This window comes from Akebia trifoliata, chromosome 3, assembly GCF_017979445.1.
Source record: "Akebia trifoliata isolate Shusen 1 chromosome 3, ASM1797944v1, whole genome shotgun sequence".
Lineage (NCBI taxonomy): Eukaryota > Viridiplantae > Streptophyta > Magnoliopsida > Ranunculales > Lardizabalaceae > Akebia > Akebia trifoliata.
Window position 1 is genome coordinate 43,795,668 of NC_141377.1, and position 15,851 is coordinate 43,811,518.

Here is a 15,851-nt window from a genome sequence, read left to right on the forward strand (position 1 = left end):
ATTTATGTTATTTTGAAAAAATTTATCACACAAATACCTCTTATTTGTAGAAAGTTAGAATTACATTTTTTTTTATAACATAATTGATCCCTATAAATAGATAACAATTTCAAAAGTTACATTCACTCGTAAATGGATTAAGAAATTTTATGTGTATGAAATCCATTGAAACCACTGACACTTATTCGGAACAAAGAGTCTGTTAAACACACTGTGAGCCCCTTCGACACTTATTGGGTTAGTTAGGTGCCTATCCAAATTTTGACGGCCTTCCATTACTTAATTTTTTTTTTCTATTTTCTTTCTTTCTTATTATATATATGAGAAATGTTCAACACCTTACACTTTACCCTACACTTTACCAAACGTGTTTTGTCCTACATGAGTTAGAAGTTTTTTAATGAACTGATTTTTGGTAAGGATGATCTCTACGATTATATATATATAATAAAAAAGATTTATTAAAATTTTCATATAGTTAAAAGTCATTATGAGCTCTCAAAGAGAAAGTCTTTGGAATGAAGAAAGAATTGAGACTAGATTCTTATTTATAGGTTTTAAAAAAAACCCTCCAAAAAATTTATAAATCAATGTGAGATTATATTTGAAAAAATGAGTCAAAAGTATTTTTATAATCTTCAATTCATGTAAAAAGATATCAACCAATAAAAATATTTTAAATAAAAAAAAATACTTACTTTTATTTTAATAAAGTACACAAATTACAAAATAAATTTTAAATATCATTTTTAAAATAAATTAAATTAATTTTATTTGAATCAATTCTAAATCAATATTAATAAATATTTATTTTAACATTCAAAACTCGTCTGAAATCGAGATATATTGTCTAAGTCGTCTCAGTATCAAGCATGGACGAGACGGATGCACAAATCAATTTTTAGAAAGAGATTTAATATCTCACATTCATGTTTGAAAATTTTGAACGAGACGTTTCAAACATATCAAAAAACTCATATGAGACGACTCGATATCAAATATGGACGAGACGTGAAATCGAGTTTTAAAATCATGATTGAAATATTAGGCATGGCATTATCGTACAATGAAGCCTAAGCCAGGCGACACATCTTTACAAGAAATCCGACAATAAATTAACTTGGAAAATGAAGCGTAATGTCAATTGTTGGCTATTGGTTTCGTGAATAAGATAATGTCCAGGGCATTCTTCTTAAATGCATGCATCATATGTTTAAATAGGTTATGTGATGTCTCAGTAATGTATGGCCAGACAAGTAGGGCCCCATAGTAGAGAAAGATACAAGCGTAAGTTATGCCCACCTTATTATTATTACTTATAGGACACATTATAGTTGGTCGTATTGTGATACAATTTGTTTTTGAATTTTTGCTGATTGATGATTGATGATTGATGAATGGTGGGCATAACTATATGCTCCTTTTGTCTTTTTGGTTTTCGGGCATTAGTGTACTCTTCGTCCCGGTGAAGGAAAAATGATTTGGTATGAAGTAGAAGAAGAAGAAGAAGAAGCGGAGAAAGAAGATATCCCTTCAGTCGATTTCGATTTCTTTTCTTTCTTATCCAAACCCAAGGTATTATAATAAGCTCCCCCTATTATTTCCTCTCCTCTCACCATTTTTAAGCATTTCGTTTCTCCAAAAATTAAGGGTTTATTCATGGACATAGGTTGCACACTTAGATCCCCTTTTTTGGGTTTTTGAGAGTATTTCGTGATCGACTGGGAGACTGAGTCTAATCTGATGGATTGGGTTAAGGATTCTTGGTTATTCTATTTCTGATTCAGATTATTAGGGTTTTAGTTTGTGTGAAGTTCTAAAGGTGCAAAAAGAAATTAGTTTGGGACATGGTACTCAAACCTGGTTTTTTTCTCAGATGAGTCAAATTATCTTCTAATTGAATTTTTAAAAAGTTCAAATAATAATTATTTTCTATTATAAACTGAATTTATAGATGCCCAATAGGAAAAAAAAAAAAAATCGCAAATTAGATAGATTACAAAGATTTAACTCTTAAATGTCGATTATATTTAGATCAAGTAAACACACCAAAACTGGTCAACTCAGCCAAACTTACTTCTTAGACATTGAGGTAGATGATCATGTATGTTTCTATTATTTTTTCCATGATTTTTTTGGAGGGGGAATCAAACAAGTAAAGCTACAACTTCTTGATGAAGAGCAAAGAATTTGATGGCTATTATCCTGAAATACATGTGATTCAAGTTTATGTAAGTGTGCTGAATACTTTTTATCATCATCTCGCCATTATCACCACCACCACCACCACCATCATCATTAAAGCTTTATCCCAAAATTTTGGGAAGCGAGGTACATAATGTAGTTTATATCATGTCCTTCTATTGCAGTATGGTTTATATAAGTGTTTTGTTGTTAAACGTAAAAGATACGTATGGAACCTTACTGGAAACCTATTTTATCCAAGCATATTGGGTTTGTTGGATCGTTATTCAAATCAACGTTCTAATGATGCCAAACATGAATCTCTCTAACTCCTATTTTATCCAAGCATATTAGGCTTGTTGGACTGCACCAATTGCAGAACCTAAATGAACTTGGGGACTTATTGGAGTTCCCATAACTCGAGAATATGAATTGAGGGAAGGGATTAAATGGTACAAAGAGAACATGCATAGGAATGCAAGCGTATACTTGATCATGGTTATAAGCTTAATTTTTCTCCTTAAGATATAGTTTTTTATTTTTTATTTTTATCAATATGTAACTAGGAGAGATCAATAGCTCTTGTATTTCTTGTTGGAAAATGAACCTTATAACAATTCCTACCAATCTTTCTCTATACTCCAATTGCAGAAGATCGAACATTCGTAGCCTTTAAAACTTTTTGTGATAACCCCCCCCCCCCTTGAGGACATCTTGTCCTCCTATTAATAAAATTCTTTCACCTATCAAAAAAATAATATATATATCCTTGGGCTTGGTGGGTGCCGATACGAGATCAAGTTTTAGGTCCAAGATAATAAAAAAAATTATATGGACCAATTTTTGTGTAATTGAATATTTTGGCATTAAATTTTTTATCCTTTTGTAGTGCTTAGAGCATCCCTAGATGATCTATCAGTTTCCAGTTTAAACCATTATTGTGTACACTTCTTTGTAGGATTACTATAAAGTATTGGAAGTGGATTATGATGCTACGGAGGACACCATCAGATCCAACTATATTCGTCTTGCATTGGTTTGTATTTTAATTTTAGTACATGTGGCCATGTTGCTTTCTTATGCATTACTTTGTTGACATTCCTACTTCTATTTTCTCATAGCTAGATGTATAGTTGGTGTATGGTTTCTACGACATTACCAGTATTTTGATCAATGTACGGATAATTTTAACTCTGTATTTATGTTTCCCATTATTTTCTGAATATCTGTTGGACTTTGTACCTACTAAACTTTGATAATTTCTATGGGTTTGGCCCTGTTCTTTACAGAAGTGGCATCCGGATAAGCGGAAAGATCAGGACGGTGCAACGACAAAATTTCAAGAGATAAATGAAGCTTACGCAGGTCGTAGTCTTTTTCCTTTTCATAAGTTTACCACGGTTGTCTCCTCTCTCTTTTAGAGCATTTCTAATTGAGCTCCCAGTGCTCAGTAAATGGATTTTATTCTTATTTAACTAATGATTTGTAGTGCTCTTTGCTTGTTAAGAAAATGACTTGACTTTACATAATAATCATTAAGAAAAGCCCTTCAAATAAAATAACAGTGGACGAACATCTACTATATTACTCACCGCTATAAGCCTATAACAGCTATGATTTTTAACTATTTTGAAGCATTGATTATTAGTTCCGATATAGTATATCATTGTGAAAGGGAAAAAAAAAACAGCATTAAAAGGGTATTAAAAGTAGTTCTCTCTAAATTTCGATAGAGAAGGGAAAAAAAAAAGTTATATGATGGTCTTAAAATATGCTACAAGAGTTAACAAACAAAGGCCATTGCATTAGATTTGATGTGTGTGATTGTATTACAAGCTGACGAAACAAATTTTTGAATCTGATGTTTTCCTATTGACAGTTCTGAGCGATCCTGTCAAAAGGCGAGAATACGATTGGAGGGTGATGGTGCATGTTTATGATTGCAATCTCATTGTGAGAAAATTTTTTCCCATCTCTTTTAAATGGGTTTTAGCTGTGTTATAATTTGTTTTTGGTTCCTCCGCTTGATTCAGTTGATTCTGTAATTTGCAGGAGTACCTTAACAGATACAAGGGTCTCATCTTAACATGCAACGGCCTTGGGATCAAGAGTTCAATATGGTAAGTTAAACAGCATATACAGACCCTGGCAGGCACTATTGGAAAGTTTCTTTGGCTGGGCATGAGAAATGCTTTCTGCTGGAGCAGGCTGTAGCATCAAAGTATAGAATGAAATGAGGGATCAACTTTGTGATATATGGGGTTTTAAAATTAACTTCTCTACCTATCTAATGTATAAAAGTCAAATTGCATTTGTTTACTTGTTGGATTTGTAACTTAAAAGCTGACTGTTTTGTTTCTTTCATCTTGGGGGGTGTAGTTGAATTCCTATAGCTTTGTTTGAAGAGTGGTGGATCCTCCAGTCCTACATATTCTTTTGAAATTCAGACTACAGAAGTCAGTACCATAGAAGCAACATGAAGAACTTGGTATGATCAGTCTAAAGTTATTTTCTGGCTATCTATAAAATAAAAGAGAAGCCATTTAATGAAGAATGGAGTGTTTTAGTGCATGGAGGGGCACTGAATTTTAGGGCTTTAAAATGAGACGGACTTTTATCCGAAATTCGAGTACCCAAATCCAAATTTAGCAGGTTTGGTTCCATCAAGTATATCCGAATAAAAATATGGTTTGGATATGGGTTGGTGCCCCTTGACCCTGAGTTAGATACGGATCCATCCCTATATCTCCCAAGATCGGAATGATATATTATTTTGTAAGTTGTATTTTTATATTTTTCAAATCATATTTCATAAATCAACAACAGTTGGGTGTGGTGGTCAATGCCTATATTCAAAATGGAGAGGTAAGTCACTATTATTTGGTCACATTTTAACAATTTTATTTAAAATAAAATTGAACAGTTTGACATTATTTGATCTGTTTGATCCGAATTAATTAATTCAGTTAGATCGGATCCGGATATGGATTTAATGACAATAAAATGGTTCGGATATGATTTTAACTAGTAGGATCCGGATAAACAATTCGAATATGGATATGGACATACTCATCCGATCCAAACTCGATCCATTTTAAGCCCTATCGAATTTGCCTCTTCGTGCATTCAACTTAACAAGAGCAACTCTGAAATTGATATTCTATACAAAATCTAAAAGAGAGATTTTGGCACACTATGGCTGCTTTTCATCCTCTATTGGTGAGATTGGAGGTGATGGTGGCAAAAGCAGGGACGACAGCAGCTGAACCAGCATCACATATGAAGCAATGTGGTTAAGTAATTGTCTTTGGGGTGAAACTAAAAGTACAACATGAATGAGGGAGCATAGGCTGTGAAGCCATGTGGTTGATTAAGCATCTGTCTTTAGGTTAAATTACAAAATGTACACGAGGGACAGAAGCCATGTGGTTAAGAACGTGCCTCTAGGGCCATATACACGTTGTCTCTCTCTCTCTCTCTGCCTCATATCAATCATTTTCAAATGGGGAGTTCGTGTGATGCTCACGGTCCATGTTCAGTTTTGCTGCGTTGCAAAGGGTGACCTCATGTTATTAGTTGTCCCAAAAATGAGAGTGAGTCTATATGAATCATATTCTTCCATTCAATTTTGTCGTAAGAACTACAAAATCTAGCCATACCGACTCAATCCACATTACACAATCAATACTGAACCAAAAAGCTTCCAGCCATGCTGACCCAATCCATTGACTTTTTTCCCAGCGAGCCCGAACTTTCAAGCTGTCTTGTTCAGTTTTGAAATGGTTATGATAAGCAAAAACTATTTTCGTGCAATCGTTAAAAAGACAAAAAAGCCATTTAACGAATGGTATATTTTGATGCACGGATGGACACTGAAGCGGTCTCTTCATGGACCTGCATTGAATATGAAGACATGTGGTTAAGGAAATGTGTTCGGACTGAATTACAAAATACACACAAGAGAATCGCATGATCAATGATTTTGGCGCCACTATTTTTACCTCTTCTGACTTTCCTAAACAATGGATTGAATGGACAGTTTCAATCCTATGCAACTGGAGATGTTGTGTGATGCTCTCGATCCATGGTCAATCTCGTCGCAAAGAGTAACATCGTGTTATTGGCTATATTGATCACTATCATCATCACCAAATCCTTGTCCCAAAAATCAGGGGTTAGTTGTAACAATATTATTCCTCCATTCATTTCAATATAAGAATTACAAGAATGATCGTGATTTATGCTTGGTTATCAAATTGTGTAGCTAGGCTGTATGTTCAGCATATGGCAGTGCGCATGAGTGATTACACAGCAGCATATGTGGTTGCCTATAAGGAAAATATATTTTAAAGTAGGAAAAACAGTTGAGAAAACATGGATGTACATGTGACAATGGCTTATGAGCATATAGACAAATATACAATGAATCATTCATATAAATATAAATTCAAAATTATATTTATACTTACATGGCAATTTTGTAGCTCTAACGGATGATGATTCTTTTTTCAAACATGAAATTTTGGAAAAGGAGTCACATGTGATCAATGATCATCAAATACGTCATTTGTCTTGTTTTCAATTTCTAGATGAAACCATTGTGGAATACAAGCATTTTGCAAGTTCATAACATCATATACATAGAAATATGACATGTGAATTCGCACAATGGGACGTGACAGCATCACATACTTGAATAAATGCTAGAAAATCCACTCATTTAGTCAAGGTTCATCGACCAAATGATATTATGTATAAGGAAATTGATGATAGTTTGGATACAAATGTTAAGGTAACAGACTAATAACCATTTGACAAGTTTTGTACGAGCATACCCAAGTTATTTGAAACTCTTGGTCAGAGTCACAGATGGATTTTTGGTGCAATAGCTGAAATTGTAGACAATTCAGGGGGATGCAAAAGCATCTAAGTAAGTCGTCGAATGATTTATAAGATTCATTGTCTTGACCAAAACATTCCCCTACTGCTAAAATGACGTTGTTTTTCATTTTAGCACCAGGTGAAGGTTCTGATAAGGAGATCGGAATCTATAAATCATCAAGAGATTAATTTATATGCTTTAACGTCCTCAAAATCGCCAACAAGATCAACAATTCATCCATGAGCATATAGAATCATCAGATGCAGCAACCTGACATACATGAGCCAATATTTAGCATTCATGCAGTTATGTGATATTAACATATCCAACTGAGTGGATTTACCAATTATATTTCTTTGTATGAAATGCTCTAAATTGCAAAATCCTCAGACTCTAGAATGGTCTCATTTAAAATTGGGAAACCATGAAAAATGACACATTTGATGATGATTGATTAAAAAATGTTAATTCATTTTCTACTGCCACCACCTTTCATGGGGAATCAACTTGAATCTTGATTTTGTTTTTGAGCTTGGAGTAGATAATGTAAAGGGTAGAAGAAGATAAGAAGTAGAGCATGTAGTTAGATTGTTGCTTATCCAAAAAAATAATGTCGTTAGATTGTAAAAAAGTTCAATTAGAACTTATAAATGAACTAAGACGAGAGTGTAGAAGTAAGTTAGAACTAGGAATGTTATAAGAATAGGGGGATGGTTAAGAACAGTATAATAACCAGCTTTAAACAAACAATTTTTTTATAAAAAAAATTGTCCCTCATATCAAATCATAATGACCCAACAGTCATAAAATTGCATATTCCATGACTATATCGCATATGACGACATTGGTTTCATTATAAGAGATGACAAAGGTTTTACACAACTATCAATCTAACATAACTCTTTCCCTTCTATCTGCCATTGGGACCAGCAATGTAATGTAAAAGAAGTATTACAAAGAAAGTCATAAATCATAACAAGTGACGTACGCTTTTATTAGAGAGGCCATCTTGCTCAACATGATCATAAAACATTTGCATGCAAACATATCTATTGTTCAAAAGTTAAAAGGCAGATTGGTGATGGTGTAAGCACCTTGTTTCAAAAGATACACGAACATGATGAATATTGAGAGTTGGATCACGACTAAATCTCACTTGTGGTGCCATTACCCTGAGATTTACTTGCACATACACCATTGGCCTTGATTGCCTGCTTTCAATAGTGCAAAAAGAGCTTTATTTCTGACTAAATATGCTAAGCATAAGGAGGTATGAACCATGATGAAACTGTTACCAGTTGAAAGCAGAGAATTGGTCATTATTCTCCCTTGTTTTGGAGTCTTTAAGATGTATTCAAGTTTACAATTTGACTCATGAGGCATCAACACTTCAACATTCTCTCTTCTTTTGCATCCATACCCATTATTTTAACTCAGAATTCTATGGGAACAATTCGATCTTCTGCAATAACTAACTCATCCAGCAGTTCGAATGCCTTAATCAACTTCCTTTCTCTGCATACCGATTCAACCAATTGAACCCAAGATTCATGATCTGGCTTGAATCCCTTCTCTCCCAATCCGTACAATGCCATGCTTGCATCTGCCACTCTTCCAGCATCACACAGACTGACTAACAATTCATTCGAAGTCGCAAAATGAGGCACAAATCCCCTTCCAAGCATCAGACGCAACAAGTCCGTGGCTTTTTCCATCGCCTTCCCCTTACAGAGGAAGTTCAACACAATCCTATAACTAGACTTGTTCAGATAAACACCCTCACAAGGCAACCTCTCAAGCATCTCTATAGCCTCTTCGACCCTTCCTTCTCTGCACAAACCTCCAAGTATCACATTGAAGGTTATAACATCGGCTTTGCAATCCTTCTCCTTCATTTCTTTAAGCAAGTTGATAGCTTCATCAACTCTCCCAACTCTACAGTAACAATTAATCAAAGTAGTGTAACCAACGGTGTCGGCTTCCAAACCAGATTTCCTCATTACATCGAAAACCTCCTTAGCTTCCACCAATCTCCCTTCCTTACAAAACCCATTCATCAAAGTTGAATAATTAAATAGATTTGGGTGACACCCATTTTTTCTCATGAAATCAATTATCTTTCTAGCTCGATCGACTTTCCCTCCCCGACAAAAACCATTGATCAAAATATTATATGTTAGGGCATCAGGTAATATCTGATCCTTCGAAACCATATCCTCAAACAATTCGATCGCTTCTTTTAGTCTATTAACATTACAGAGACCACCCATTAGAGTAGAATATGTGATCAAATTAGGATAAGATAACTTAGATTTCCTCATCTCCTTAACGACTTCGATAGCAGAATCAATATCACCACTCTTGCAGTGATGCTTAACCAAGATATTGAAAATGCAGGTGTTGGGCTTCAAGTCAAATGTCTTCTTCAAATCCAAGAGAAATTTCTGGGCCAAATCAAGCCTACCCGATTCCACGATTAAATTGAGACAAGTACTCATAGCTTTGAGTGAGGGTTTTTCACGAACTATAGGTTGGATCGCATTGAACATCTCTAATGTCCTTTCGGGGAGAGAAGATTTTGAGAAATGGGTCATGAGATTGAGGAACAGACCTTCATGAAATTCACAGGTTTCGAAGCTCATCTGTCGAAGTATTGCATCAACAGCATTGAATTTCTTTGATTGGGCAAGTTTATGAAGGATGGTGGAATAGGTGGAGTGATTGTGATTGAAGCCTCGTTGCTCTGATACCATGTTAAAGATTTCTAAAGCACGTTGTGGATCTTTTTCACGTTTGATCATGCTAATGGTGGACTCGTGAGAAATGAATTTGGGCTTTCTATAGGGTTTTTGGAGGGAAGTAGTGGGTAGGGTTAGAGGGTCTGGCTCTTGGGTGGTGGGTTTAAGGTAATGGAGAGGAGAGATCCATGGAACCGAAGTTGATGGTGATGAAGAGAACCAACGGTGGTAATTGAAATAAGGTTTCATGGAATCCAGGAAAACCGTTGAGATCTTGAAAGGGAGAGATGATGTGAAGGTTGAGAGTTGTAATCGTTATTTTGCGCGCCAACTGTTTGACGTAAGAACACAAAAAACAGAAATATTACTTCGATCGGGCCTCTCCGATTGACGAAGGTCTGCTACATATTTGTAAATATTTGAGACATTTCCCGTTGACTTCAGTCTACTCAATAATACTAACGAAAAATGACCTAAATGCCCTTTTTCTTCAACATCTCCTCCAAACCTATTACCGGGTGGAGATTTTAACCCTAGTTTTCATTCTTAAGATTCTCTCTCTTTTAACCTTGGAGCCTCAAGAGCGTTCTTGTATTGCCCCCCAAACCAGTGACATAGGTTTTTTTTAAACTCGTTTTCAACCTTAAGGTTCTCTCTATACTTCTAACCTTAATGGGATGTTGAGATTTTTGAAATGTGAAAAATGATAAAATTTTGGGAAGAAAAAACAAGGATTTATAAAAGGGATTGATGATGAATTTAAAGATGACACATTGAAGTGCTTAGAGATGATTGGATTTTGAGAGAAAGATTGAAGGATTTTTTACTAGAGATTTAAGATAAAAGGTCATTGAAAGAAACACTCACAGAGGAGATTGAGATAAGCGGGGCATGTCATCAGTTTGTAAGTATGGGAGAATCTCAAATATTTACCAAAACATGGAAAGACAAATCTAAATCACCCAAAATTTATTAACGTACAAGTAATTTGCTACTCTCATTGCGTAGAAGTTTGATACGAAGTCTCCTAAAAATGTATTGTGAGACAATCAATTAGGCCCAATAGTCCAGTGGCATTCTGGTATTCTCTTGTTAGAGATATAAATGGAACAAAAAATTGGTTTGATCAATTATATAAGAGTCATGCCAGTGACCTCAAGATTGTACGTCATATCACACTTCCTGATGTGAAAGAATGTAGGAATCATTCCTACACACATCAAAATGTGAGGTATAGTCTCGAGGTCACTTCAGCATTATTCATTATATAACCATTATAAAATTAGATGATGAAAGTTACCGTCAAATTTGAACGTTTGTTTACAAATCCACCAAAGCCCTATAGGGGTTGCTGGGCTGATTGAGTGTCTCACACACAAGGTTCTTTAAAATAAAAAAAATCTAAAGTAAGTACGATCCTGATTTTTTTTTTTAAAACTTCAAAATTAATATTTTGAAAGATTATAAATGTTGGAATAGATTGAAGTCTTGTCTCTAAATACCTAATGGTTGGATCATCTAACATCATATTTATATGAACTCCACAAATATAAATACAAATAGAGTAAGAATAAGGAATAATTATATAATACACACCGAGTTCAAAGTTTCTTCATTCCAAATATTGATGTCGGGGACACGAATCCCCTTTCACATTACCACAAAGTGGTTAAATGCTTCTTCAAACCCCAAAAATACTAGGAACCCATCTGCCGATCAATTTAGATAATTAAATCAACAGGCCACTGGGCCACCTTTTGGACCGACAATGTCCCCAAAGTTTTGCAAATCAAATAATCCTAAAATTTGGCAAATCCAATATTGCAACTTTTCCCTAGAATCAAGCTAATTTTTATGGGTAAGCATAGTTGCACCCAGTTTTTGACGCATCTACAACCAATTAGTAGTTGAACAGTTGGAATTAAAAACATGTTTGTTAATATACCCACATGGTAAGTACACCAACCAAATACATTTTGTTATCATCCCCAATTGAACTTCACAATTCATCATCATCGTTGTCCCACAAAGAACTTCACTATAAATGATCTTCATCTTTGGCCAAGAGCTACTCTAAGTCTTATAAAGCATCAAACTTAAGTTCTTTTTTTGTTTGTTTATCATCTCTACTTTGTAATGTGTTTGAAATGGAAAAAAAAAACAATAGAACAATTAGGGAAAACAGGAGGGATTGATTTAGATTAGGGTTAAAATTATAATGTACAACCTTTGAATGCTTAAAATATTGACAAATATTAAAGAGTACTGATAATAAGAACTAGTTGATAATACCATATTATATATGGGAAGCGTTCAGAGGCCCTAAAGAGAGCTAAACATTTTTTAAAATAGGAGTTAGAAATTCCAAAATGGGATGATTTTTTGTAAGGGTGATTTCTATGGTGAAGAGATCATCCTAACCAAAAATCCGTTCATTCTGAAACTTCTAACCCTTGTTTACAAGTTGAAGAATCGTGGACCGTCCGATTTTTATAAACCACTTTTGATGAGGTTAGAAATTTCAGAATGGACTGGTTTTTGGTGAGGTTAATCTCCTCATCATAGAGATCATCCTCACAAAAAATCAGTTCATTTTGAAACCTCTAACCCATACATTGAAAATATGTTTGTCACAATGTTTAGCTCTTTTTGAGGCCTTTGAACGCTACCCTATATATATATATATGGGTCCCGTTCGCCACCCTTAGTTTTACCACACACTTTAACAAACGCGTTTTGTCTTACATGGGTTAGAAGTTTCGGAATGAGCTGATTTTGGTGAGGATGATCTCTATGGTGAGGAGATCATCCTCACCAAAAATCAGCTCATTCCAAAACTTCTAACCCCATCAAAATTGATTTACAAAAAATGGACGGTCCACGATTTTTCAACGTGTAAACATGGGGCTAAACATTTCGGAATGGGCTGATTTTTGGCGAATATGATCTTCTAATCATAGAGATCATCCTCACCAAAAATCAGCTCATTCCAAAACTTCTAACCCATGTAGGACAAAAAACGTTTGTTAAAGTGTGTGGTAAAACTTAGGGTGCTGAACATTTCCCTATATATATATATATATATAGGGTCCCTTTCAGCAACAAACATTTTGGCAAAACATTTTTCAAACATGGGTTAGAGGTTTTGGAATGGGTTGATTTTTGGTGAGGATGATCTCTACGGTGAGGAGATCATCCTAACCAAAAACCAGCCCATTCCAAAACTTCTAACCCCATGTTTACAAGTTGAAAAATCGTGGACCGTCCATTTTTTGTAAACCATTTTTGATGGGTTAGAAGTTTTGGAATGGGCTGATTTTTGGTGATGATGATCTCCTCACCGTAGAGATCATCCTCACCAAAAACAGCCCATTCCAAAACCTCTAACCCATATTTTGAAAAATGTTTTGCCAAATGTTTGTCAAAATGTTTGTTGCTGAACATTTCCCATATATATATATATATATGGGAAGCGTTAGGAGGCCCTAATAAAGAGAGTCAAATATTGTGCCTAACATTTTTCAAAATAGGGGTTAAAAGTTTTGGAATGAGTTGATTTTTTGTGAGGATTATCTCTATGGTGAGGAGATCATCCTCACAAAAAATTAGCTCATTCTGAAACTTCTAACCTTAGTTTACAAGTTGAAGAACCGTGGATCGTCCGATTTTGTAAATAACTTTTGATGGGGTTAAAAGTTTTGGAATAGGCTGATTTTGGTGAGGATGATCTCCTCATCGACCCTAAAAGGTCGACATGTGTTAAGCCATGTTGACAATACTAATTTGATTTGGCTTAAACCATATCAACAAGGCACATCTGACATGGATTAAACCAAGGTAGATGTGTCATTTTGACATATTTTTGGGTAGTGTTAAAGGCACCCCAATTATTACACAGCATAGCCAATTTTTTTTCGTCTTATATGGGCTAAAATTTTTAGAATAGGCTGATTTTTATTTTATGATGTTTTCTATTGTGAGTAGATCATCCTTACAAAAAATTAGCCAATTTTGAAATTTCTAACTCCATCAAAAGTTATTTACAAAAAAAATGGACAATTTAAGGTTCTTCAACTTTTTTTGTTGGGGTTAGAAGTTTTGGAGTGGATTGATTTTTTGAGGATGATCTTCTCACCATAGAGATCATCCTCACCAACTATCAACTCCTTTCGAAACTTTTAAGCCAAATAAGACAAAAAAAAAAAAAAATTCCCTATGGTATGGGGTGCCTTTGGTAATAATTGGGATGCCTTTAATGTTGAAATTATAATCAAAACTATTTATTTATTTTGGGTTTTCTTTAAATTAAAATATCTTTTTGTGGTCCAATTAAATACTAGTTTTTAAAGAGATTGAATTGTTATTGACTAAGGACATTAGAGACCAAGTTGGAAATATTTTCTTGCAATCAAAGAAGTTTTCATCGAATGGGTTCTTATAGTTTCCTAAATGTATTAAGAGTTCTTACCTTTCTAGAGTTCCTTCCAATTTGGTGATGAGGTGGAATTGGCAAGAAAAACTCTTTAAAAAAGAAAGTGGTAGTCGTCCCTTACTATGTATGATCGTAAGAGAATCCCATCATTTTAATCATACAGAAGAAAAAGGTAAAACACTAATGTTTTGGCTTAAGGCATATTATAGCTTAAAGAAGGGAGATCGATCGTCTGTAGAGGTAAAAGAGCAAAAGGATAAGGACTCTTTATTCATATTGATTCAGATCTGTTTTACATCGGTTTATAGAACACCACAGACTTATTGTTGGATCTCATTCTTATTGATCTTATTGTTCAAGCTTCATTGAAGGTATGTGACTTGAACCCATTAAGATGTCGTTTGATTAAAAATCAGATTGTTTAGTATGAGAGAGAAGATCATATCTCACATTTAACACCACCCCATATTATTTTGTACCTAATATTCTGTGTCAGCAAGACATGGGCAACATGGATTAAGCCATCTTAAATGTTGCCTGCTGACACAGAGTTTTTTTGTACATCGTAAAATAAAAAAACAAAAATTGATAAATGCATGGAGAGATACAAGTTTTATCTACAACCTTTGAACTGTCATATTCATTGTAATTGTGGTCATCTGATTGAATTATTTCCTTTTTAGATTGAGTTCTTGGAAATCATTTATTGAGTTCAAACGTTTCGATAGGCTATACAACTTAGAATGAAAATTCGGGAACATAAGCTATCAACCAAACGGACAAGTGGATATACAATATGAATCAATCGGATGAATGAGGAAGGAGATACGATCGCTACAATAAACAATAAAAATTTTCAAACTTTCGACGAGAGTGGGTACTCGTGCGAAGTACCCCTTTCTTTGTTATTTTTGGGAATACTAATCATTTAGAATCGAAAATCTTTCTTCTCAAGAAACGTAGGTATTTTCAATATGGACAAGTGGACGTAAGTCAAAAGTAAATTCGACAGACGAGTAATGAGATATGATTATTTGAATGCATCATCATCTTGCTTCAAAAAATGGAGTCCTTGACAAAAATCATTATTTTTAATAGGCTATAGGTCTCAGAACTAAAATTCGAGAACATGAAAACATTGATATTGTCTAGGCGGACAAGTGGATATACCGTATGAATCGATCAAATGAATAAGCAAGGAGATACGACCGTTTCAATAAACAGTAAAAAAATTCAAGTTTTCAACAAGAATGGGTACTCGTGTGGAGTACCCCGTTTTTTGTTGTTTTCAAGAATGATAATCAATCCAGATAAAAAGGTCTTTCTTCTTGAAAAACATAAGAGTTTTCAATGCAGATGAGTAGATATAAGTTAAAAGTAAATCCCATAGACGAGTGATTAGATATGACCATTTGAATGTATCATCTTCCTGACTTGAAAAACAGAGTCCTTCATAGAAATCACTATTTTTCGACAGGCTATAGGTCTTAGAATGAAAATCAGAGAATATGGAAACATAGTTATCGCCAAGACGGACGAGTGGATATATGGTATGAATCAATCGGATGAACGAGCAAGGAGATACTACCGTTTCAATAAAGAATAAAATTTGTCT

At 34.4% G+C, this 15,851-nt stretch overlaps 2 protein-coding genes across 9 annotated transcripts; one reads left to right on the forward strand and one right to left on the reverse strand.

Annotated features, from left to right (window-relative positions):
* The first annotated feature begins 1,348 nt into the window (after positions 1-1,348).
* Positions 1,349-4,548, forward strand: LOC147407195 (uncharacterized). Of its 4 annotated transcripts, XM_086435633.1 has the most exons (6): positions 1,443-1,575; positions 2,142-2,231; positions 3,143-3,220; positions 3,474-3,549; positions 4,064-4,137; positions 4,237-4,548. In XM_086435633.1, exons 2-6 carry the CDS (start codon positions 2,175-2,177, stop codon positions 4,306-4,308), a joined length of 357 nt encoding a protein of 118 aa, XP_086291759.1. In that variant the 5' UTR covers positions 1,443-1,575; positions 2,142-2,174; the 3' UTR covers positions 4,309-4,548. The 4 variants fall into 4 exon arrangements, with proteins under 4 accessions (XP_086291761.1, XP_086291757.1, XP_086291759.1 ...); XM_086435631.1 differs by lacking the exon at positions 2,142-2,231 and having other exon boundaries at positions 1,353-1,575; XM_086435632.1 differs by lacking the exon at positions 1,443-1,575 and having other exon boundaries at positions 1,582-2,231.
* A 1,238-nt stretch (positions 4,549-5,786) lies between these two features.
* On the reverse strand, positions 5,787-10,202 carry LOC147407196 (Pentatricopeptide repeat (PPR) superfamily protein). Of its 5 annotated transcripts, XM_086435630.1 has the most exons (4): positions 8,362-10,202; positions 8,161-8,277; positions 6,186-6,339; positions 5,787-6,078 (listed from the first exon to the last, which is right to left on the reverse strand). In XM_086435630.1, the coding sequence occupies exon 1, from the start codon at positions 10,051-10,053 to the stop codon at positions 8,500-8,502; it is 1,554 nt and encodes a 517-aa protein (XP_086291756.1). In that variant the 5' UTR covers positions 10,054-10,202; the 3' UTR covers positions 5,787-6,078; positions 6,186-6,339; positions 8,161-8,277; positions 8,362-8,499. The 5 variants fall into 5 exon arrangements, with proteins under 5 accessions (XP_086291756.1, XP_086291754.1, XP_086291755.1 ...); XM_086435628.1 differs by having other exon boundaries at positions 6,186-8,277; XM_086435629.1 differs by having other exon boundaries at positions 6,186-6,277; positions 8,161-10,202.
* Positions 10,203-15,851: the final 5,649 nt, after the last annotated feature.

Excerpts from the sequence above, each read along its gene's own strand:
- LOC147407196 (XM_086435630.1), bottom strand. The coding sequence starts at position 10,053 with ATGAAACCTTATTTCAATTACCACCGTTGGTTCTCTTCATCACCATCA.
- LOC147407195 (XM_086435631.1), top strand. The coding sequence starts at position 1,477 with ATGATTTGGTATGAAGTAGAAGAAGAAGAAGAAGAAGCGGAGAAAGAA. Across the intron at positions 3,221-3,473 it reads ACTATATTCGTCTTGCATTG|AAGTGGCATCCGGATAAGCG; the intron begins GTTTGTATTTTA and ends TGTTCTTTACAG. Across the intron at positions 4,138-4,236 it reads TTTATGATTGCAATCTCATT|GAGTACCTTAACAGATACAA; the intron begins GTGAGAAAATTT and ends TGTAATTTGCAG.